General features: G+C 42.6%; 1 protein-coding gene across 1 annotated transcript in view; it reads left to right on the top strand.

Moving 5' to 3' along the window:
* Positions 1 to 24,371, top strand: part of MYO1H (myosin IH) — an 81,260-nt gene that overhangs the window by 33,480 nt on the left and 23,409 nt on the right. The window contains exons 6-18 of the mRNA XM_019649063.1: positions 1,784 to 1,963; positions 5,150 to 5,248; positions 6,064 to 6,177; positions 6,463 to 6,534; positions 7,187 to 7,306; positions 8,604 to 8,671; positions 9,014 to 9,119; positions 10,761 to 10,841; positions 12,843 to 12,934; positions 14,786 to 14,880; positions 19,985 to 20,031; positions 23,314 to 23,394; positions 23,876 to 23,988. Coding sequence (XP_019504608.1) covers positions 1,784 to 1,963; positions 5,150 to 5,248; positions 6,064 to 6,177; positions 6,463 to 6,534; positions 7,187 to 7,306; positions 8,604 to 8,671; positions 9,014 to 9,119; positions 10,761 to 10,841; positions 12,843 to 12,934; positions 14,786 to 14,880; positions 19,985 to 20,031; positions 23,314 to 23,394; positions 23,876 to 23,988 — 1,268 coding nt within the window. The remainder of the gene's footprint in view (positions 1 to 1,783; positions 1,964 to 5,149; positions 5,249 to 6,063; positions 6,178 to 6,462; positions 6,535 to 7,186; positions 7,307 to 8,603; positions 8,672 to 9,013; positions 9,120 to 10,760; positions 10,842 to 12,842; positions 12,935 to 14,785; positions 14,881 to 19,984; positions 20,032 to 23,313; positions 23,395 to 23,875; positions 23,989 to 24,371) is intronic.

The raw sequence follows: 24,371 nt of genomic DNA, 5'->3' as shown, positions 1-24,371 counted from the left end.
AATATATTATGTAGGCATGCATAATTATATGGCATGGGTCAGCAAACTTTTTTGGCCAGATAGTAAATATTTTAGGATTTGTGGGCCATACAGCCTCTGTCCCAACTACTCAACTCCGCTGTAGCGTGAAAACAGCCGGAGACATTACATAATGAATGAGTGTGGTTGTGTTGTGCCCAGAATTTAAATGGCGCTAATGCAAGTGGGAAGGGTAGACAAAGTGCTCAAGGGCATATAATTCCGAGTGACAAAGTGACTCTTAGACTGGAGAACAGAATCCAGCTGAACACTGAGTGTAGTAAGAGGACAAACTGGCTCAGGGTTTCCCAGAGGCTGGTGGTGTGGACCTCTGGTGGTATGTACACAGAGTTTGAAAAAAAAATAATCGCTACAAATCATTTATACAACTCAGTGAATTTTTACATATGTCTCTGTGTTACCACCCCTCAGGTCAAGATATAAGAATGTTTAGCATCTAGAAGATTCTCCCACTCTTCTCTGACAATATCGCCCTTCCCAAAGATTACCACGGTTCTGACCTCTATAATCACAGATTCATTTTGCTGGTTCTTGAACTTCATATGAACGGAATTGTACAGCATGTTTACATTTTGTGTCTGGTTTTAACGTATCTGTGAGCCCCATTCATGTCATTGCGTGTAGCAGTTCATTGTTTGATTAACTGTGTCAACATTTATCCTCCTGTTGGTGGACATTTGTGTTTCCAATTTGGGGCTATTGCAAGGAGCCTTCTCAACATCCTCCTGCGTACGTGTCTTTTAGTAGACACAAGCATTCACTAATGTTGGGCATATACCCAGAAGTGGCATTACTGGGTTCTTACCAGCAATGTTATGATAATTAATGACAGCCCCAGACACATCACACCCTTGCCAACACTTTGTATGTCAGTCCTTTTAGTTTTAGGCATTCTGATGGGGTATAGAGCTTTCTCACTGTGATTTATGTTTGTATTTCCCTGGTAATTAATGAGGTTTTGCTAATTGGACACTTAAAAATCTTTTATATTAAAGCCTTTTGCCCATTTTTAATTGGGCTGTTTTCTTTCTTACTGATTAGCAAGAGTTCTATATATGTTCTGGAATACAAATCCTTTATTGGATGTATTAAAAATGATAATTGGAAGTGTGATATTGACACAAGGTATATAAACAGGCCAATGGACCAGAATAGAGTCCAGAAAGACCCCCACAGATAGGTCACCTACAACAAAGCACCCAGTGATTCAGTAGGGAGAGGATTGTCTTTTTTTTTAATTTTTTTATTAGGAAGCAGTGTGTTTTTCCAAGTCAAGTAGTTGTTTCAATCTAGTTGTGGAGGGCACATCTCAGTGGCCCATGTGGGGATCGAACCGGCAACCTTGGTGTGATGAGCCTGCGCTCTAACACTTGAGCTAACCGGACGCCCCCAGAAGAGGATTGTCTATTTAATAAATGGTGCTAAGCAACTGGAAATCCATATGGATAAAAAAGACTTTTGACCCCCTCACCTCACTCCATATAAAAAATTAAATAGCAATTATAGTCCACAACATGAATGGTGAAATAATCATGCTTCTAGATAAGAACACAGAAAACATCTTCATGACCCTGAGGTAGGCAAAACTCTTTTTACCCGGAGCCCAGAAAACGCTCATCACAGAAGAGTGCTAGATCAGACTTCATTCAAATTCAGAATTTTCGTTCCTTACAAGACACCAGTAAGAGAGTGGCTTGCTTATTGTTGTCATTGCTGCTTTTTTTTTTTTTGTCCTGTTTTAAAGGGCATTCCCGTAGGCGGGCATATCATCAGTTACTTGATAGAAAAATCTCGTGTCGTCTATCAAAACCAGGGGGAGCGGAATTTCCACATCTTCTACCAGCTGCTAGAGGGCGGTGACGAGGAGCTCCTTGCTTACCTGGGACTGGAGCGAGACCCCCGTCTGTATAAGTACCTCTCACAGGTTGGGGGAGTCAGCAGCTGGCTCTGGTGGCCTTGTGTGTATGTGTGTGTGGGGGGACCAGCGGTGTTTGTGGGGACCTCTGTGGGATGCCCAGGAACTTTCTCATTATCATTCTGGAGGTATCCTGTTGACTGGTTTCTTTCTTTTCTTTTTCTTTTAAAGGTTTTTATTGGGGGATTGGGGGAGGGGAACAGCCAAGTTGTTGTCCTTCAATCTTAGTTGTGGCGGGCACAGCAAACTCAGCTCCAAGTCCAGTCACCATCCAGCCACCCGTTGGCAGCTTGCAGCTGCTCAACTCAAGATGCCGTGATCAGTCTTAATTGCGGAAGGGTGTAGCCCACCATCCCATGTGGGAGTCAAGCTGCCAACTTTCTTGCTAAGAGTGCACGCTCTCACCAGCTGAGCCGTCCTGCCACTTGTTGGCAGCTCAGCGGAAGCTGAGCACGAGTGCAGTTCACTGGCCCATGTGGGAAACAAACCGGCGACGCTGTTGCTCAGAGCTCCCGGTCTTAACCAACTGAGCCATTCGGTCAGCCCTTGACTGTTTCTTGATACTTATCAAAACCCCTCCTTTTATGCCTGGCCAGGTATATCATCTTGGTCAAGTCGCCAATATCTAGGTGAGTGGTTCTCAGCCCTGGCTGAAATTAGAATCACCTGAGGAGCTTTTAAAATATACAAATACTGGAGCTCTACCCTCCAGAGATTCAGATTTAATTAGTCTAGAGTGGGACCTGAACATCTGCATTGTTTGTAAAACTTGCCTGTGATTGTCAAGGTAATTAAATTAATTCCCAGATGATTCTAATGCATGGCGAGGTGAGAACTGGTCTAGGTGTGATAGAAACTCACTGTCCGTCTGTGTCTACAACGTAGCTACTTTATAGAAGGAAAACTGACTCTGGATGGTGAACACACAATGCAATATATAGAGGATGTATTATAGAAAGGTACACTTGAAACCTATATAATTTTACTAACCAGTGTCACCCCAATACTTTTAATAATAAATTTTAAAACACCTAGTTTGGAAAAGGCTTTTTGCACCCTGTTGCCTTCTATTCTGAGAACAGTTAGCTGCGAAATGAACATACTCCCTCACAGAAATCGTTTAGGCCACTCCAATAAGTACCCCTGAGATCTCGTGTTGTGAAATTGACTTTCAGAGTTTAACTTCCCCGTGCCAATTTTTCTGCAGCCAGAACTGGGGTTCTAGAGTGCCCAGATGGTATAGCACCTCTCAGTATTTGATGTCACTAGCACCTTTTGGCCCCAAGATTTTTCTCTTCTCACTGGGTCTGACGTTGAACAGAGGTCACTGAAAGAGTGCAGGAGGAAACATAATGGAAAAGAGAATGAGGTCTTATAAAGTGAATCTTGTAAAACAAACATCAACATTTTGTAGTTAAGTCATGAAAAAAAACCAAAAACCAGACATGACTGAAATTTATCTTGAAACGTGAAGTTAAATAGTGAAAATGAACAAATCTCATAATCTCATTTAATATTTAACAAACTTTGTACTGATTCTTAGAACAAACAAATCAAATTCGATTTTGTTTTTTCTTTTTGAGGACCTAATTTTTCCAATAAAACTGGGCGGTAGCATCGCATTTGGCTTTTCACAGTATGATCAGGGAGGATCAATTTGTAAAAATATCTGAGGGCTTCATCCATTTTCCCAAGGGCGTCTCCCAACCTTTGATAATCAAATCATTTTTTTATGGAATGTATCATAGCTTTCGCCTTGTAAATTTTTTTCTGGCCAAGTGAATTTGGCCAGATCCTCATGCCTCAATGGCTTTGTTCAAGAATTTGTATTATTTTGATTGATTTCATGATCTCTGTAACTTTGGCAAACTATGTGGCTTTACTTGGCAGTGTAGCTTTGGCAAACTATGTGGCTTTAGTTCGCAGTGTATTTGCACTGCTTCTAAACCTCTAGGTCAGTGGTTCTCAACCTGTGGGTCGTGACCCCTGTGGGGGTCGAACGACCCTTTCACAGGGGTCGCCTAAGACCATCGGAAAACAAAAAGATGTTTACATGACGATTCATAACAGTAGCAAAATTACAGTTATAGAGTAGCAACGAAGATAATTTTATGGTTGGGGGTCACCACAACATGAGGAACTGTATTAAGGGGTCGTGGCATTAGGACGGTTGAGAACCGCTGCTCTAGGTGTATTTGAAGGACCGACTTGCAGAGACCCTGACCCTGGGAGGCAGAAGCAGCTGCTGCTGGTGGTGGGAAAAGAGGTAGCTGGGAGGCTGTAGATTTAATCTATACCACTTCAATGGTGAACGTTTTCACGGTATGACTCCTTTGGTTTCTCTATGCAACAAGGAAATCTTTTCAAATAGCACATCTTCAGATAACCAGGAAAGTAAGAACCCCCTGTACACCAAAAGCAAAATAATAATTAAAAGAAAAACCCTCATCTAGAATATTTTCTCTTTAAATTGTGACATTGGTCTGTCTGTTACTTTTTTTTTTTTTCTTTTAAGATTTTATTGGGGGAATTGGGGGAGGGGAACAGACCAGTTGCTGTCCTTTTGTTCTTCAGACTAGTTGCGGAGGGCATGGCTTCAACTGGCCCACCCAGGAAGAGCGCAACATCTGTTAACTTTTTAAAAGACAACTTCTAGAGTTAGTGGGAAAAGTCTCAAGCGCAGCCCTGCTGGCCATTATTTCCATATAACCTGTGTTTTTCTAAATGCCAAACTTTTATTTCTTTGAATGAGAGTCTCCTTCCATCTCGTCCTGCAGGGACGTTTTTGCTGGGGGTTGCTAAGTGTGCCGAGACTTTTCTAAACTTAAACACTATCATTTCCCTCTATGTCTCAGCAGACATGGATAGGGATGAGTGGTCTTCAGTTTATTTAGCAAAAATGGCAGAAAAACTTTTTAAAACAGACCCAAAAAGATGTACCACTAATATGCAACTTGGAAATTTTTCCCAGAACAGAGATTTTTAAATAAAATTCCAAATAAATTTGAGTAAAGCAGCACTTGGCAAATCATATGCTCAATGATTAGAGTAAAACCTGTGTTTTCACAGTTCAGAATATTATAGAACTAGCTCTTGCATGCTTGTAGAGAAAACCATTTCAGTTTAGGACTAGGTATTCACATGCTAACTCTCCTTATAAAAATGCCATTAAGCGACCCAATTCTGTGTCAACAGGGTCATGGTGCCAACGAGTCGTCTATGAATGACAAGAATGACTGGAAAACCATTTCCAATGCCTTTTCTGTCATCGATTTTACTGAACACGACCTTGAGGTACGGGGTCCTGAGGGCAGAACAGACCATAAGGCCTGGGATCGAGATGGCGATCCCGGTTTCTTGGTGATTGCTACCAGATTCAGCAAATAAAAACACAGGACGCCTACTTGCATTTTAATGTCAGCTAAGCAAGCAATGACTAATTCTTTAGTATAAGCATGTCCCAACATGGCACAGGATGAACTTACACGAAAAAAAAAAATTAGTCATTGATAACTTAAAATTCAAACGTTAACTGGGCGCTCTGCGTTTTTCCTGGCATCTCTAACTTTCCCCAGTGTTGAGGGGAAGGAGGTGATGTTTCTTCTTTCCCATGAAGTCCAGTCTCAGGTATTTAGAGCTCATAGATAATGAATTCTCATAGAACGATTATTTATTCAAACTTCTATTTTGGAACACCTTGGCACGAATTGTAGTGTGTATAAACATTGTTTGGACATCTTTTTGTCTTTTTATTTTGATGGTTAAACTAATGATCTTCCAAGGACCAGAATAGGATTCAAATATATGTATCTGGGACCATGGCCTATGAGCATTAAACGGTGTATTGGGTGGGAGGGATATAAAGATAGAAGTGTCCTGTGCTGGAGATCGAGTAAGGCGTCTCCCCACCTTCTGCGGAGGCTCTTTCTTTAATATCTGAAGTGGACAAGAGGCCCGTTTCTGGGAAAGGAAGAAAATGCGGTTCTGTGAGCTCAGGGCTGGAAGTGGGAAGAAGGGTGGCTTTCCTTCGGGTATCTCCTCTGATGACATTTATCGATTAGGCCGCTGCCGTCTTCTCTCCCTGTCCTCACCACTTCCCACGTTCCTAGAATCTCTTTGGAATTATTGCCAGTGTCCTACACCTGGGGAACATTTGTTTTGGAGTGAACCACCAGGGCTGTGCCACCATACCAGTCACCCGCGAGATCAAATGGATCGCCAAGGTGATGTTCACCTTCAGAGGTGGAGAGGCGGGAGAGGGGAGCGAGGCAGCTGGGTGCCCACGTCCCAGATGGCTGACACCATGGCTGGTACTGGTTAGGAGGCGTCAAGAGTGTAGGGCTGGGTGAGGGCATGGGTAAAAGCCACTTGGTTGAAAGAGCTAATGTGGTCTGTTTTGCATAAAAGCACAGGGCAGAGAACCCTGGGCCTGAAAACTCCATGAATGCTTTATAAGCTAGCGAGTAACATTGGATCACTGAATGGCATTTTGGTTTACATTTATGCAGCTCCTGGGGTTCCAACCATCAGTCCTTCTGGAAGCTCTCACCCATAGAAAGATCGAAGCCCAAACTGAAGAGGTAAATGGCTCTAGTGGAAATGTACCTGCCCCCCCCACTGCTGCTGCCAGCACGATGGTGGCCCCCCCCTGAACCCTGCCCACCAGGTCCTGCATGGTCCAGCTCCTGCCAGCATCTCCTGCTGTAACTTCCCCATCCCACACCATCACCAACTCTCCATGCCTCACGCTCACCATGTCTTCCCCCCACAGGGTCTTTGCATATGCTGTTCCCTCTGCTGGGACACTTCCCTGTGTTTCATCTAGTTGACTCCTCCTCAGTTCCCAGGGGCACTTTCTCAAGGAGCCTTCCCTCCTCTTCCCACCCCTACCCTACAGCACCATATATATCTCCTTATAGCACTGTCACTCTCAGCTTGAGGACAACATGATTCTTCTTTCTGTGACTTACTGAATGTGCTGCCCCCCCCCACCCCCCAATGTGAGCCCAGCCCACAAAAGGCTGGAACTGTTTGTCTTGGTCATGGCTGTATCTCATTAGTCCAGCACAGCGTCTGGCACTCAAAAAATAGCTACTCCGTGCACGTGTACTACGTGGGGGTAGCATATTCCCCCAGCACATAGCCTTTGCTGGTCATCATTAAAGGCTAATTTGAAAACTTGGGGCTTTTTATTAAAAACCTCTGTAACAATGCACCTGTCATTCTTCTCAGGTGCTATGCCCATTGACGCTAGAACTCTCTACCTTCGCGAGAGATGCAATGGCGAAGGCTGTTTATGGACGAACATTCACTTGGCTGGTCAACAAAATTAATTCCTCCATAGTGAATAAGGTTAGTCCACACACTTTGGATGACTTGCTCTCGCTAACATGGTCATATTTTATAATCAACATAATTACTGTAAACAATATGTGAGAATTGACGGTAAGCTCCTGATGGGCGGGGACTGTTCTTTGCACTTCGACATTTCCAGTATCCAGCACACAGTAGGCCCACAAAAAGGCATGATGGGGATTTTTGCAGTGTGTCCCAAAGTATGGGATGCACAGCATTCGAAGTATGCCAGATGGCTTTAAGTATACACAGAAGTTTTTTATTTTAACAGTAGTATATAATATTTACTGCGTATTGGAAAAAATACAACTCTTTTGAATTCACCCTACGGTCACATTTCCTTTTTTTTAATTGGGGAACAGTGTGTCTTTCCAGGACCCATCAGCTCCAAGTCAAGTAGTTGCTTCAATCTAGTTGTGGAGGGCACAGCTCAGTGGCCCATGTGGGGATTTAACTGGCAACCTTGGTGTTATAAGCACTGAGCTCTAACCACCTGAGCTAACCGGCTGCCCCCACATTTCCTTTTGAAGTGGAATTATTTAAATAAAAGAGGGAATTTACTCAAAGCTAGAAATTAAGGAAATGATACGAGGGGGCGAGGTACATGGAGGTGGTGAAACTCATGGCGGTAGGATGCCAAGGACAGATTTGGGAGGCTTTAACTCAGTACAGCCATCTCTCAGAGATATCGCAGGCCTGGTTCCAGGCCACCGCAATAAAGCTAAGTCATAATCTTTTGGCTGGTGGAGGGTCTTACCTTCCATTTGTTAAAATGCAACATCTGTGAAGCGTTAATACAGCAAAGCACAATAAAACAAGGTGTGCCTGTACACCATTCAGGATAATTCAATTGTGTCCCTTTAAAAAAAAATAGGCCTATTCTCTTTAAATATCCATGCTTGCCTGACAGCACTTGGTCTTCTATTTTAAATGATACCCATACCACCTGTCTTCTCTCCTGGGTAAACATCTCCTTGGCTGCCTATAGGTCTTTTTCTTTTCTTCTTTTTTGGGTTGAATGTGGGCTTGGGAAGCTGAGGAAGGTTGAAGTAAGGAAGTGAATCAGAAGGGGACGGTCTCACTGCTCAGGTGATAGATGTGGAAGCCAGAATGAGATTCTTGCGAGCTGCAGGCAGGAAGAGTGGTCTGGGGACATTGATTCTTCTGTGAGTCATTGTTGGAAAGAGAAGGCATGAGCTTTATAGCCTAGTCCCAGATTTGGGGGCAGCTACTGGATTTTGAGTGTCACAAAGTAAAAGACTTAATGATGAGCAGCGTGTGTGATTTTGACTAGGAGTTCACCAAGAAAACTGTGATTGGATTGCTGGATATCTATGGCTTCGAAGTCTTTGACAAGAATGGGTGAGTTGGTCCATTTGTCATTGCCTCCTAGTCCTTTGTTCTTTAAGGTCTCAGTCTGGTTTAAGGCATCTCTAATGTTATCAGAATTGATTTTCCTGTCCCCAGAAATTCTCCAAATTTGCATAGCCCCTAATTCATCAGTTGTTTTAGAAGTGGACTAACCATAAAAAAATGCAGATGTCTTTTAGCTTGACGCATGTGATCTATTTTGTAAATTATTTGATTAATGAGGACTTTGCTTTTTCTATATTAAAAGCCATCTTTAAAAATAGTAAATACAATTTTTTTAAAAAATGGATCTACTCGCATAGCTTTAGTTACTTAAATCTTTTGCATCTCTAGTTTTGAACAGTTCTGTATAAATTACTGCAATGAAAAACTCCAGCAACTGTTAATTGAGAGAACCCTAAAAGCGGAACAGGCAGAATATGAAATGGAAGGTATAGAGGTAAACATTTTGATGTTTTCTCCTCATTTGATTTCTTAATATAGTGAAAGACGTTGAGAAACATTATTTCATTGGCAATTTTCCCTGATTAGTACTAAGAATTATTTTTCCCTCCGTCTCTGCTTATTTCCTGGGAAATTATTTTAAGATTCAGAAAGCATTATTTTGTTAATATTAGTGGTAAACAGATTTTGACAAAAAAGTTGGGAAATCAGTTAAAAAGAAATCTATTTTATGCTCATTACAAGGAGTGGTCAAACGATATGGTGAATGTTTAAATAAAAAAATTATTACAGTAAAAGACACATTGCCATTAATTCCCCTCAAAAGACTCCCCCTCGCTTTGAACACACTTATCCCATCGTTCTTGCCACTTTCTGAAGCAGTTCTGGAAGCCCTCTTTTGTGAGTATCTTTAGTTGCGCTGTAGTGGGTGCCTCGATGTCCTGAATCATTTTGACTTTGGGGAAGAGCCAGAAGTTGCACAGTGCCAGATTTAGGAAATAAAGTGGATGAGGACACACTATAATGTTTTGTTTGTTTGTTTGTTTGTTTGTTTTTTAAGAATTTATTGGAGAATTGGGGGAGGGGACAGCGTTGGGGAATTGGGGAAGGGGAACAGAAAAGTTGCTGTCCTTTTGTTCTTCCGTCTAGTTGTGGAGGACGTCACTTCACTGGCCCATGTTGGTATTGTGATCATTGCGCTCCTCCTGGGTGAGGCAGTCACTTGCTGGCCATTTGACGGCTGCTCATGGCGGCTCACAGCGGCTCATGCTGGCTGCCAGCCGCTCACGGTAGCTTATGGCAGCCCACTGCAGCCTACGCCATTGCCGGTGACTCACGGCAGCCCAGCTCCAGGTTGAGCTATTGTTCACCATCTTAGTTGTAGAGGGTGCAGCATCACTGGCCCTTATGTGGGATCCGAACCGGCGGCCCTGCTGCTCAGAGCTCATGCTCCCAAGCCAACTCCTAACCAACGATCCACTCGGCTGGCCCTGTAATGTTTTTATTTGACAGAAATTGCTGTATACCAGAAGTGATGTGTGACACAGAGTGTTGTCATGATGGAGGATGATTTATGGCACACTTTAAAACACACCTTCTCTCAACTGTAGCTCACACCTGACTGACTGCACCAAACAAGTTGAAACTTGTCACACACTGTTACTAAGGTTCGATGCGCTGCTTCCCATATTGAAGATCCCTGCTTTTCCATTGGATGTCACTCGGCAGCAGCATTCACCCTGTTTGTTGATCACAACATAAAGGCTCCGTGTCACACATCGCTTCTGGTATGACAATTTTTGTCAAATACATTACTGTGTGTCCTCATCCACCTTATTCACCGGATCTGGTACCGTGTGACTTCTGGCTCTGCCCCAAAGTCAAAATGATTCAGGACATTGAGGCAGCCATGACAGCGCAACTAAAGATACTCGCAACAGAGGACTTCCAGAACTGCTTCAGCAAGTGGCAAGAACGATGGGATAAGTGTGTTCGAACAAGTGGGAGTATTTTGAGGAGGGTTAATGGCAATGTGTCCTTTACCGTAATATAAATTTTTTTTAATTTAAACATTCACTGTGTTGTTTGATCACACCTCATAAATCCTTGGAGAATTCTTTCCTCTTTGTCATTTCAGTGGGAGCCAATTCAGTATTTCAACAACAAGATCATCTGTGATTTGGTAGAAGAGAGACACAAAGGAATCATTTCCATCCTGGTGAGAAAGTTAATATTGACTTAGAGCCCACTCACACGGTGTTTACCATACATGGAAGAACTTTCCCCCCAGCTTACAAGGGTCAAGAGTGGAACCCACCAGCTGACTGAAACATAAAAGTTGAGCTTTTCTGCTGAATTCTTGCTTGGAGCTTTAGGCTGAGTTTTTCCCTCTCGTTTCAACCCACAGATCTAAATTATAGCCCATTAGGAGATAGCAAAGAAAGACCTTTGAAATGAGAGCACGCGTAGCTGTCTTCCACTGACATGCAGGGGTGAACCAGAAAATTGGGGGCCTGGTTTAGGCAGGCGGTTGGTGGCAGTTGGCGAGGGGCTGCTTTCATGCATAACACCAAGCAGGAAGCCAAAAAGCATAAAGGAAGGCCTTCCAAAGAACATCCATTGAGTCTGAGTTGAGGTTCCTCAGGGTAGGCCTGTGACCTTGTTTTGAACTGTCGTGACTTCTGAGACCATCAATGTCCTTGAATCCACAGTTGTTCCAGTTCAAACATCAATTTTTAAAATAAATCCTGAGGGCCAAATGAGAAGGGGTTTCCTTGCCTTGCTTTTCATTTGGGATCATCTGCACCATGGTTTGCCTCACTTTTAATGAAAATAACTGGTCCCCTTTCTTCTCCTGCCCCACCCCAACCACCCTACCTAACTGCTGTGTGAACCCAGCATGCTAAAGCACAGCAGAGACATTAATGGGTGGTGACTGTAGTTGCCAGGAACATGGGTACCACCTGGTTTCAAAGCCCAGCCCCTTTGCTTACTAGCTGTGCAACCTTAGGCAGGTGTCTTAACCTCTCTGAGCTCTAATTTCATTCTCTTTAAATGGGCACAGCAATAACAGCACTTACCTCAGAGGGGAGCTGTGAGGTCAAATTAAGTGAGATAATACATGCAGAGGGCTTAGAGCTGTGCCGAGTCCATGGTAAATATTCAGGCTCTATTCATTCAACAAATACTCATTGAATGCTTACTTTGTTCCGGGATTGTGCCCTATGCTTTGGGACACAGCAGTGGACAAAACAGATCCAAACCCCTGCACCCAGGAGACTTTAAACTTGAGCATGGAGAGACTGACAACAAAGAGGTTAATGGGCAAAATATGTGGATTGTGCAATGGAGAAAAAAGAAAAGATTCGATGTGCTGGGGAGGGGGGCTCTATTTTAGGTAAGATGATCTAGGAAGGACTCACTGAGAAGGTGACATTTGAGCAACGAACTGAAGGAGGAGAGGGCACAGGCCTTGTGGACATTGGAGAATCACATTCCAGGAAGCAAGGACTGACATTAAGCAATGTTCATGTGGATTCCTAGGCTAGTATTTTAAAATATTTTCATAATAAATACTTGTTTCCATTTGGTTTTCCATAGATGAGATCAAAAAGCATAGCAAAGTTACTTTATAAGAGTTGTCTCACCAACTTTAACCCAGGTTTCTGTTGTTGTTGTTTTTTTAATAAAAGCTATAGCATCGATTGATTCATCCTTAATTTTTTAAGATGATCAATTAAATGCTATCATTGTTGAAGACCCAAAGTAGGAAATAGAAAGGCACCGCTTGAGAAATATGGAAGGTTAGACTCAAATGGTTTTATAACTTGCTTTCCACGAGAGCTTGCTCCTAGTAAAAGGGGATGTGTTCTTGGCCAGCAGTGAGTAGTTAAGAAAAAATGAGGTCGAGTGTTTACGTATGCTGGTCATGGAAGCTGTGGAGCATTCTTGAGAAGTCTTTGGAAATATGCGTCGGCTAGATGGTAGAGTTGACTTCTCATAGAGGTCCAGTCTCTCTGGTTCCATGGTCCCCTTATCAAACCTGAAAATCTGAGCACGTGTGATGGACTAGTCACCCAACCCTGAAAGGTTCACTTGAACTTGTATGAGATGACGGTATGTTAGTCCAATACATTCTGCCACAGCTGGCGAAAGCATTTGAACTTGGAATTGATGGAGTGTGGTGCTAGGGATTGAGGCTTCTCTTTTTCTTTGGAAGGATGAAGAATGCATTCGTCCTGGTCCTGCTACAGACTTGAGTTTCCTCCAGAAACTGGAAGAGAAAGTGGGCAAGCACGCACACTTCCGAACGTATGTATCTCATTTGACAAGCTGTTGCGTGGAGGAAGATCACTGGATATCCATCCGTTTTCTTGGGGCAGAGCTCCCCAAGAGCACATTATGGTACACCAAATCACATACAGCAGATCCTCGAATAATGTCATTTCGTTATAGCATTGATGAGATGCCTGCCATAGGAGCTTAACTCTTGTTTATATCAATTAGCCTATGGCAAAATTGATTTTATTATATGTTGTTTTACCACAGTTCCAAGAACCTACTGATGATGTAAAGTGAGGACTTACTGTATATACATACCTCTTGTAAAAAATCAAACTCAAATGAATTCCAAGTTGAATTTTTGTTAAAGATTTTGTATCTTGCTTTATTCATTGTCATTTCATATTGGACATGTCCACATGTGTGAGATGGTCTTTTTATTTATTATTTATTTATTATTTATTTATTTATTTAAGCTGAGCCATCCTGCCACCTGTTGGCAGCTCAGCGGCTGCTCAGCTTGGGCCAGGAATTGAACTGCTGTTGCTCAGAGCTCAAACTCTTGAGCGAGCTCTTAACCAACTGAGCCATTTGGCCGGCCCGAGATGGTCTTTTTAAAAAATTGAGGTATACGGGGGTGACTGGTTAGTTCAGTTGGTTAGAGCGCGGTGCTGCTAACTCCAAGGTTGCCGGTTTGATCCCTGCATGGGCCACTGTGAGCTGCGCCCTCCCTGAAAGAGTCAACTATGCCATTGTAGCATGAAAGCAATGTGTAACCAATGACCATGGCTGTTCCCCAATAAAATTTTTTTAAATGAGGTATAAAGTACATACAGTGACATGTGTAGATCTGAAGTGTACAACCCAATGAATTTTTATATTGGTATGTACCCACATAACCACCACACAGATCCGAACATAGAGCATTTATTTATAGCATCCCAGAAAATTAACTAGAAATTTTACTTAAGTCTTTGAGATAAGGAGAGAATTTAAGAGCATATGCTCTGGAGTTAGAAAGGCCTGGTTTTGAATCCCAGCTCTGCCACTCATTAGACACACGACCTTGGGCAAGCAACACTCCTGCATCTGAGTTTCCCCTTCTACAAAATAAAAATAGTAATATATCTGCCATATACCTTTGTAAATGACATAAATCACCTCGAGCAATTGTTGGCCATAGTAAGGATTCAATAAATGGTAGTGGCTTTATCAAACCTGTTGTAGAATATTGAAAGGATAAGTAAATGGAATTGGATATGTAAATGAATCAAGAATGGAAAAATAAATTGTGGTATATTCACAAATGAAATAAAATACGGCCATTAGAATATAACAGTATAACTCCATGCGGTGATGTGCATAGATTACACACACATGGAAACAAGAGAAATCATTGAGCTGTACATACACTTAGGCTATGTATGCTGTCAATATATATGTATATGCATTGCAAGAAAAAGTTATTAAAAAATTTATGAATCACCAGAATCTGAAAAATATTTCATGAGTATTTTAGTCTCAACATCATAAGAATATAAGGTAGTAAAATTATTTCTTAGTGCTCTCCTAGAAAAATGGAAGTTACTTCATTGTACAAATAAATGTGTTTCTGTGGCTCATGCATGTTTTCTTCTTCCTCAGAGCTTAGGAGAAGGAAGGGTTAACTTTAGAGAGACCTTGACCTATAGCCAGATGAAATAGGCAGCAAGGCTTCATGGAGCTGCTGTAGGTGGATCGATTTTAGTGCTGGCCTTCAGGAGATTATCGTGGTCCTAAACACCTTGTCAAAACTCTCTCTCATTCGGCTTTATGTATCAGTGCATTTTGTTACTGTGAAGTAGAAAGGTTCAGCTCATGTCTATTTCTGTCTTGCTGTAGCCGGAAGCTGGCGGATCCAATGGGCCGAAAGAGGATTGGCTGGATGGAATTTCAACTCTTCCACTACGCCGGAGAGGTCACATACTGCACCAAAGGTGAGTGCCCTGGGTGCACAGGTCCCAGCCACGCAGGTGCCTCTGTGTCCACTGAAAAAAATGCTGCACAGCCATCTCAAATGTTCCCTAGCCCCACAGGCAAGCATGCCGTTTGAAAGGTCTTTTTTAATTTATTTACTATGTATGTGTGTGTGTGTGTGTGTGTGTGTATTATATATCCACTTTGAGATAATTCGCATATATTTCACCTATTTAAAATGTACAATTCAACAGTTTTTAGTATATTCACTGTATAGTTGGGCAACTATCACTACAGTCCATTTTAGACCGTGTCATCACCCCAAAGAGAAACCCTATACACATTGGCAGTCAGCCCCCTTTTTCTCCAACCTCATCCCCTATAAACCTAGGCAATAAACCAATCTACTTTGTCTCTATAGATTTGCCTATTCTGGATATTACTTATAAATGGAAACATACAGTATGTGATCTTTTGTGTCTGACTTCTTTCACTTCGCCTGTTTTCATTCCTTCTCATTGCCAAATAATATTCCACTGTGTGGATAAACCACATTGTGCTGATCCAGTCATCAGCTGATGGGCATTTGGGTTGTTGACACTTTTTGGCTGTTACAAATAATGCTGCTATGAATATTTTCTTTCAAAATATTCAAAAATTTTTTTGTCTCTTCTGATTTAGGTTCTTATTTAGAAATAAGTTTATGTCTCTAAGAATCTTTAAAAAGTAATATAACATGTATTAGGTTTTTTCCCTTAAAAAAGAGTGGTATAAGGCCGGGCGAGTGGCGCGATGGTTAAGAACTGGCTTGGGACGCCAGAGGGCCCCGGTTCGGATCCCACATATGAGGGCCAGTGACACTGCCCTCCACAGCTAAGATGCTGAACAACAGCTCAACCTGGAGCTGGGCTGCCATGAGTCGCCGGCGACGGCGTAGGCTGCAGTCCCTGTGGCAGTGGGTTGCCATGGGCTACCGTGTGTAGCCAGCAGCCAGCGTGAGCGGCCAGCAGCTGCAGTGAGCGGCCGTCCAGAAGCCGGCGACTGATCTGCCTCGCCAGAGAAGAGCGCAATGATGGTGCCAACTTGGGCCAGTGAAGCAACATCCTCCACAACTAGATTGAAGAACAAAAACGACAGCAACTAGTCTGTTCCCCTTCCCCCAACTCCCCCAGCAATGTTCCCATCCCCTCAATTCCCCAATAAAAATCTTTAAAAAAAAAAAGAGTGGTATAAAACAGGAGAATTTTAAATGGGACAAATCTTTCTATCATATAATCTATTGATTTTTATTGAAAGATAAAAGTAATGCACATGTAAGGCTAAAAATTGCTGCCAGCACAGAATAGCACAAAACTAAAATTAAAAGCCCCTTTTTGTCTCCCCTGAAGTAACCACAAGAACCAACAGTTTCTTGTTATTTTGTGTTTTCTATTTTGCATTTTTAAATTAATGAATAGTGGAGATCATTTGGATTCCAACTAACATTAATTGAGCACTTACTCTGGGCCAGGCACTGTCCCAGATGCTTTACCTCTGTCTGCTGTTCACTCCAACTTCACAGAAGCCATTGAGGTGGGGAGCATTATTATCCACCTTTTAATCTATGCGCTACTGAGCTCAGAGAAGTTAAGTAACTTGCCTAAGGTCACACAGCTAGTAAGGGGCAGAGCTGGGGTGCAGATTCAGGCCTTTCACCTCCCTATCTGCATCCACTCTCCATGGAATGATATAGATTCTACCTCATTTCTTTGGAAAGCTACAGGTCCTCCCCATAGGGCTGTGTTTTGTCATCTATTTGATGGACACTCATTTCCATCTTTTGTCTCTTATAAAACATGGCTGCATTTAACATCTTTGTGAATTTCACTTGGCCAATTTGTGCACATTATATAATACATAGGATAAATTCCTAGGAGTGGCATTGTTGGGTTAAAGGTTCTGTCAAAGTTCGTTTACACCACTTCTCGGTATATACCCCGAAGAATTGAAAGCAGGGACACAAACAGGTATTTGTACAACCAGGTATTTAGCAGCATTATTCACAATAGCCAAAAGGTGAAAGCAACCCAGGTTTCCATTGATAGATGAATGGATGCACAGAATGTGGTATGTAAAAACAATAGAACATTATTCAGCCATAAAAAGAAAGGAAGTACTGACACATGCTACAACATGGATGAACCGTGAAAACATTATGCTAAGTGCAATAAGCCAGGCACATAAAGAATAAATACTGTATGATTTCACTTGTATGAGGTGCCTAGAGTAGTCCTATTTATAGAGACAGAAAGTAGAGTAGTGATTATCAGGGGCTGGGTCGGGATGGAGAGTTAGTGTTTAAGGGGTACAGAGTTTTAGTCTGGGAAGAAAAAAAGTTCTGGAGATGGGTCATGGTGAAGATTGCACAATAATGTGACTTCATTTAATGCTACTGAACTGTATCCAAAAAAAATAGTTAAGGGGCCGGCCGAGTGGCGCATTGGTTAAGAGCTGACTTGGGACACCAGAGGGCCCGGTTCAGATCCCACATTAAGGGCCAGTGACACTGCCCTCTACAGCTAAGATGCTGAACAACAGCTCAACCTGGAGCTGGGCTGTTGTGAGTTGCTGGTGACCGCGTAGGCTGCAGCCCCGGCTACAGTGGGTTGCCTTGGGCTACCGTGTGTAGCCAGCATCCAGGGTGAGTGGCCAGCAGCTGCTGTGAGCAGCCATCCAGAAGCTGGCGACTGATCTGCCTCGCCCGGGAAGAGTGCAATGATGGTGCCAATATGGGCCAGTGAAGCAACGTCCTCCACAACTAGACTGAAGAACAAAAGGACAGCAACTTGTCTGTTCCCCTTCCCCCAATTCCCCAGCACTGTTCCCATCCCCCAATTCCCCAATAAAAATCTTTAAAAAAACAAAAAAAATAGTTAAAATAGTAAATTTTATGTTATGTATATTGTACCACAATAAAAATGTTAGTTTTGATAACATTGTCATCTAAAAAAGTTGTATCTTAGACATCTTTAATGCATGTCTTTTTTAGCTGGTTTTGACTTTATAATGCCATTTAGTTGTTAATTTAATTAACTGATTAGGTTTTAAGTGAGTACTTGAAACCAACTTTTAACATTGGAATTGACATGTCTTCCTTTGTATGAAGATGCCATTGGGTACCACAAACCCTGGTACTTGAGTTTGATTTTTCTTAATGGTGGGCCTGATTTTCTCCTCCGTCTGCATGGTCTCACCTGGCGGCTTGAATTCAGTGCCCCATCCATTGTTTTGATGTCATTCGTTGTATGTATAGTTCTTTGCTACTGGACTAGGCCGTTTATAATACTCAGCAAAGAGACTGTATATTCATATGGTAGCTCATTGGGATTTAGAATATAATGTGTGTGTCATAAGCTTGGTTCTGAGAACCTGGTTCTCAATCAGAGAGGGGTTACCCCCCAGGGACATCTGGCAATGTCTAGAAACATATGAGATCACACAATTAAGTTTGTGAAACTCATCCTAGAAAAAGTGCTACATACCTCACTGCTGAATGTCACTATGGTCACCTTCCAAGTACTCCCCTTGGGAAGCTATGCACTGATGCCAGTGCCTAGTCCATCCTTCAAAGCAATTTTGGAACTCTTTTTCTGGAATGGCCATCGGAGCTGTCGTCATATTACCCTTGATGCACTGAATGTCATCAAAATGTCTTCCTTTCAATATTGCCTTTATCTTCGGGTAAAGAAAGTAGTCATTGGGGGCCAGATCAGGTGAGAAGGGAGGGTGTTCCAATACAGTTATTTGTTTACTGCCTAAAAACTCCCTCACAGGGGCTGGCCGAGTGGCTCAGTTAGTTAAGAGTTGGCTTGGGACACCACCTCTGATCAGCAGGGCCCCAGTTCGGATCTCACATGAGGGCCAGTGATGCTGCACCCTCTACAGGTAAGATGGTGAACAACAGCTCGATCTGGAGCTGGGCTGCCATGAGTCACCAGCGACGGCAGAGGCTGTGGTGGGGCTGGCCGGCAGCTGGTGTGTGCTTTCGTGAGCTGCCATGAGCCGCTGTCCAATGGCCGGTGAGTGACTGCCACACCTGGGAAGAGCACAATGATAATACCAACATGTGCCAGTGAAGCGACGTCTCCACAACTAGACTGAAGAACAAAAGGACAGCAGCTTGTCTGTTCCCCTTCCCCAATTCCCCAATAAAATCTTAAAAAAACAAAACAAGACTCCTTCACAGACAGTGCCGTGTAAGCTGGTGCATTGTCGTGATGCAAGAATCATAAATTGTTGGTGAGAAGTTCAGGTCATCTAACTTTTTTTTTTAAATATTTTATTGGGGAATTGGGGGAGGGGAACAGCGTTGGGGAATCAGGGAAGGGGAACAGACAAGTTGTCCTTTTGTTCTTCAGTCTAGTTGTGGAGGACGTCACTTCACTGGCCCATGTTGATATTATCATTGTGTTCTTCCCGGGTGAGGCAGATCAGTCGCCGGCCCCTGGACAGCTGCTCACGGTGGCTCTTGGCAGCTCACGCTGGCTGCTGGCCACTCACGGTAGCTTATGGCAGCCCACTGCAGCAGGGGCTGCAGCCTACGCCATCGCCGGGGACTCACAGCAGCCCAACTCCAGGTCAAGCTGTTGTTCACCATCTTAGCTGTAGAGGGCGCAGTGTCACTGGCCCGCATTTGGGATTCGAACTGGGGCCCTGCTGCTCAGCGCTGGCATCCCAAGCCAGCTCCTAACCAACGCACCACTTGGCCGGCCCAGTTCATCTAACTTTTTCACACAGCCTTTTCAACACTTCCAAATAGTAAACTTGGTTAACTGTTTGTCCAATTGGTACAAATTCATAATGAATAATCCCTCTGATATCAAAAAAGGTTAGCAACATCATTGCAACAAGTTCACGAACTTAATTGTCATACCTTCGTATTTTGTTGTCACAACTGAAGAAGGTGCTACTGGTTCCACAACAAAGAATTATCCAGCTCCAAATGTCATAGTGCCAAGGCTGAGAATTCTCCTCTAACACTAAGAGATTATTTTTAGGATTTCCCTTTGCAATCCATTGGGAAGGAATTGCATTTTTAGGCAAAGCCATTGATTCAAAATTTTTTTTTTACTTGATGTTTTGTAGGATTCTTGGAGAAAAACAGTGATATCCTCTACAGACATCTGAAAGAGGTGAGTCTGAAATTTAGGAGATATCACCCATGACACTGATTTTAGGGTAGATTTGGCTTTCTGGATTTTTCTGTTCCGTGAGTTGTGTTAGAATTCCAGCATGTCATGGCCGGAACAGCCATTTACGAACACCTGTAGGAACCTTTCCCTCAATAAACCCATTCAAGTGTGCGTGGTGCCCCTCCCGGGTGGCAGGCACTGGGCTAGCTCTGGAGTTTCAGCGGTGAACATGGGGCTCCATCGTGTGGTGAACAGGGTGGGAGGGAGGACAGTAGCCAAGAAAAAGTGTATATGTACACAAATAGGTTATCCATCAGTGAAAGTGCTATGAAGAAAATAAGCAAGAAAATAACTGTGGTTGAGGGGGACATTTTTAATTTAGCATAGAGGATCAGAGAAAACACCCCTGTGGAGATGACTTTGAGCTGAAACCCGAATGAGAATGATCCTGGTCTTGGATATCTCAGGGTTACTCCAGGTAGAGGGACCAGCATGTGCAAAGGCCATGAGGCCCAGAGGAGCTCAGTGTGTGTTCAATGAGGTGTAGTGTTAGGAGACGGGGCTGAGAGCTTGGAAGGCTGAGGTCCCCAGGGAGGAGTAGAGATGTTGTTCTGGTGCCATGGGAATGTACTGGGGTGACATGAACTGAGGATGAGGAAACTGAGACCCAGAGAGGTCATGACTTGCTCAAGGTCACACAGCCCCTGGCAACCAACATTCTACTTTCTGTCTCTATGACTTTGACTACTCTAAGTACCTCATATAAGTAGAATCATACAATATTTGTGTTTTTGTGACTGATTGACTTCACTCAGCATAATGTCCTCAAGGTTCACCCATGCTATAACAGGTGTCACAATTTCCTTCCTTCTTAAGGCTGAATAATATTCCAGTGTATAGATATAAGGGAAAATATTTTTAGTGTTGAATTAAATTGTTTTATAAGTTGAACATTTTATTTTCATTTTTAGAAGTCTTCAAACATAACCTATAAATCTACTTATTCTATTTGTAAAAGTAGTGATTTTTATATAAAAATGAAAACAATTGTTTTTTTGTTGTTTGATTCATATTTAATTAATGTATAAGTTTAAAAATATTAAATTTCGGGCGGCCAGGTGGCTCAATTGGTTAGAGTGCATGCTCTGAACAAGGTTGCCGATTCGATTCCAGCATGGGATGGTGGGCTGAGCCCCCCACAACTAGATTGAAAGTGGCAACTGAACTTGGAGCTGAACTGCACCCTCCACAACTAAGATTAAAGGACAACAACTTGACTTGGAGCTGATGGGTCCTGGAAGAAACACACTGTTACCCAATAAAAATAAAAAGAAAAGATTAAATTTCCTCAAACAATTGATTGCCTTTACACATGCAATTAAGTTTCCTAAAATATTTTTCAACTACCCTTACAAATTTAATATACTTTATTTTCTGAAACACTTCAAATGCCTACTGGGACAATGCTGTAAACCTATGAAGTAAAATCTTTCTACATCTTAACTAACTCTTGTAAATCTAATAAAACTACTATATACACATAGTAACTTGGGTTCTCTTAAACATTCAAATACTATTAATGGACATATTCCATTATTTTACAGCTTTCAAATGAAAGCCACAAATCGAATACCAATGTATCATTTCAAAATAAAGTCATAAGGCTAATACGTTAGATTCTCTTAAATATTTCAAATTCCTTAAATACCAGATACAAACTGATCATCGCAGTGGTTATAAAATTTCTAAAACTTAACACAAGAATTTGATTGGCTTCACCATCTGCATACTTTTTCTACATGTTTTCCATGGAAACAGAGTCACCTTGTCCAGGCAAGGGGACTATTTCAGGCAGGCTGGAGTTATTTGGAACTGCAATACAGATTATCAGTAAGATATACAGAGGGTGCCAAAAAAATGTGTACACATTTTAAGAAACAGAAAAAAACTGTTTTAAAATTACGCTGATGGTAACCACTTTGAGAACCTCTTATAATTTCAGAAGTCAAACATGACTTGTATTCATCTTTTGTTATTGGTATATATTGAATATTACAATGTGAATACAGTTTTTTCCTTTCTTAAAATGTGTATACATTTTTTTTGGCACCCTCTGTATCAAACTGGAAATTTTCCAGGATGATTCTATCTGAGCAATGGGTTAACACACTGAGCTGCTTTTTATAGTTGAATTGGTTGTGCCTAAGGTGTCACCAGAGTGTCTCAAATGTCACCCTTTTCCTATTTTTTTTTTTTTAGCTGAGCCATCCTGCCACCTGGCAGCTCAGTGGCTGCTCAGCTTGGGCCGGGACTCGAACCGCTGTTGCTCAGAGCTCAAACTCTTGAGCGAGCTCTTAACCAACTGAGCCACTCAGCCAGCCCTTCCTATTTTTATCATAGCCTCTTTCACTACTTTTTTTGTTTTTGAAGGTTTTTATTAAAATACAGCTAACATACAATATTAGTTTCAGGTGTACACTATAGCTATTCAACATTTATATACCTAAAGATGTGATCACCGTAAGTGCAGTAACCATCTGACACCACACTATGCTGTCACAATATTATTGACTATATTCCCTATGTTGCACATTATAGCCCCATGACTTGTCTTGTTGATGATAGCCATTCTATCAGTTGTAAGGTGGTATCTCATTGTGGTTTTGATTTTCATTTTCCTTATAGCTAGTGATGTTGAGCATGTTTTCATATATCTGTTGGCTCTGTTAGCCATCTGTATGTCTTTGAAGATCATTTTTTTTTTAAAGATTTTATTGGGGAATTAGGGGAGGGGAACAGCTAAGTTGTTGTCCTTCAATCTTAATTGTGGAGGATGCAGATAGCTCAGCTCCAAGCCTAGTCGCCATCTGGCTGCCTGTTGGCAGCTCAGCTCAGGCACAGCTCACTGGCCCATGTGGGAATCGAACTGGTGACCCTGTTCCTCAGAGCTTGCGCTCTTAACCAACTGAGCCACTCGGCCAGCCCCTGGAGATCATTCTTAAGGAGACTATTTACCCTGTAGTGGCTGGGCTGGATTGGAAGCCATTATGGCTTCATCATGTCAGAGGAAAAACAGCTAAATTACCTCATCAACTCGGTATAGCAGTGGATATAGTATTTAAACATTTCCTTCCACATTTGTTTGTGTTTTTCCCCTCTTCTTCTTCAAGTGCCCCCGAAGCAAATGACTGGTCCGTTGTGCACACTTGTGTGAGTTTACCTAAATACCCCTTAATGACGCCTGCAGCAGCAAATGTGGTTGTCATCTCCCTTTCCTTACAGGTGCTGTGCACGTCCAAAAACGGCATCCTGAAGGAATGCTTCCTGGTGGCCGAGTTAGAAAACCGGAGAAGGTCGCCAACAGTGAGTGGGGAAAATGCCTGTGCAAAATTGAAAGGCAGCAAAAATCACCCAGAGAGTGCAGTTACCTCTGGCTACCTACACTTTTTAAGTCCTTCCTCCCCTTTTTCTGGAAGTATTGCTTTCTAGCACCGTCTACTAAATATAAACTTTCCAAGGTTAGCAATCAGTGCGGTCATTTGCAGACATGCACTGAGCAACTATTGTGGATTTAGCAAGACTAAAACAGACAAGGTCCCTGAGCTCATGGGACTTATGATCTAGTGGGGGATGGTATAGGAAAGTGCCATTGAATAAAGAAAGAGCTTACAGTATGTGTGTCATAAAGGAAGTTTGGTAACAAGGGAACAGGGGGAGAGGGGGATGGGCTCGGAGGTGATGCTGGCTCCTACACGTCGCTCACTGCATACTTGTACCCCAGCCAGTCTTCTCAGCATTAACTGGGAGTAGCAATGTCTATTTCGCTCATTTCCTCTCCCTGCAGGTGGGGACTCAGTTTAAAAACAGCCTGAGCAGCCTTCTGGAAATTCTCATCTCCAAGGAACCTTCGTACATCCGTTGCATCAAGCCCAATGAGAGGAAAGAGCCCAGTGAGTTGTGAATCGTTCTGAACGGATAGCTCAGGGAAATGAGGCTGGGAGGAAAACCAAGAAGGAGGTGGGTTAAAATCCTGAAAACCACCACAGCCCCGCTCCTTATCCTCTGGAAATGAATTGTTTTCATTTTTAATAATAGAAGGTAAATAAGTAGGGAAGGGGGCTTCCTTGGGTGGTCCTGAGTGTGCATTACTCACATTTTTGTCCCATTTCAGGAGCAACACAGCTGAGCCAGGCAGGTATCAGAGCTGAGGGGAAGTGATGTTGCTGCTTTTTTTTTTTTTTTTTTTAGCTGAGCCATCCTGACACCTGTTGGCAGCTCAGTGGCAGCTCAGCTCAGGCCCGACTCAAACCGCTGTTGCTCAGAACTCACACTCTTAAGCG

The sequence above is a fragment of the Hipposideros armiger genome, unplaced genomic scaffold (genome assembly GCF_001890085.2).
Source record: "Hipposideros armiger isolate ML-2016 unplaced genomic scaffold, ASM189008v1 scaffold_129, whole genome shotgun sequence".
NCBI classification, from domain to species: domain Eukaryota; kingdom Metazoa; phylum Chordata; class Mammalia; order Chiroptera; family Hipposideridae; genus Hipposideros; species Hipposideros armiger.
The sequence above is the reverse complement of the archived record's forward strand: the minus strand, read 5'-3'. Positions and strand labels throughout refer to the sequence as shown.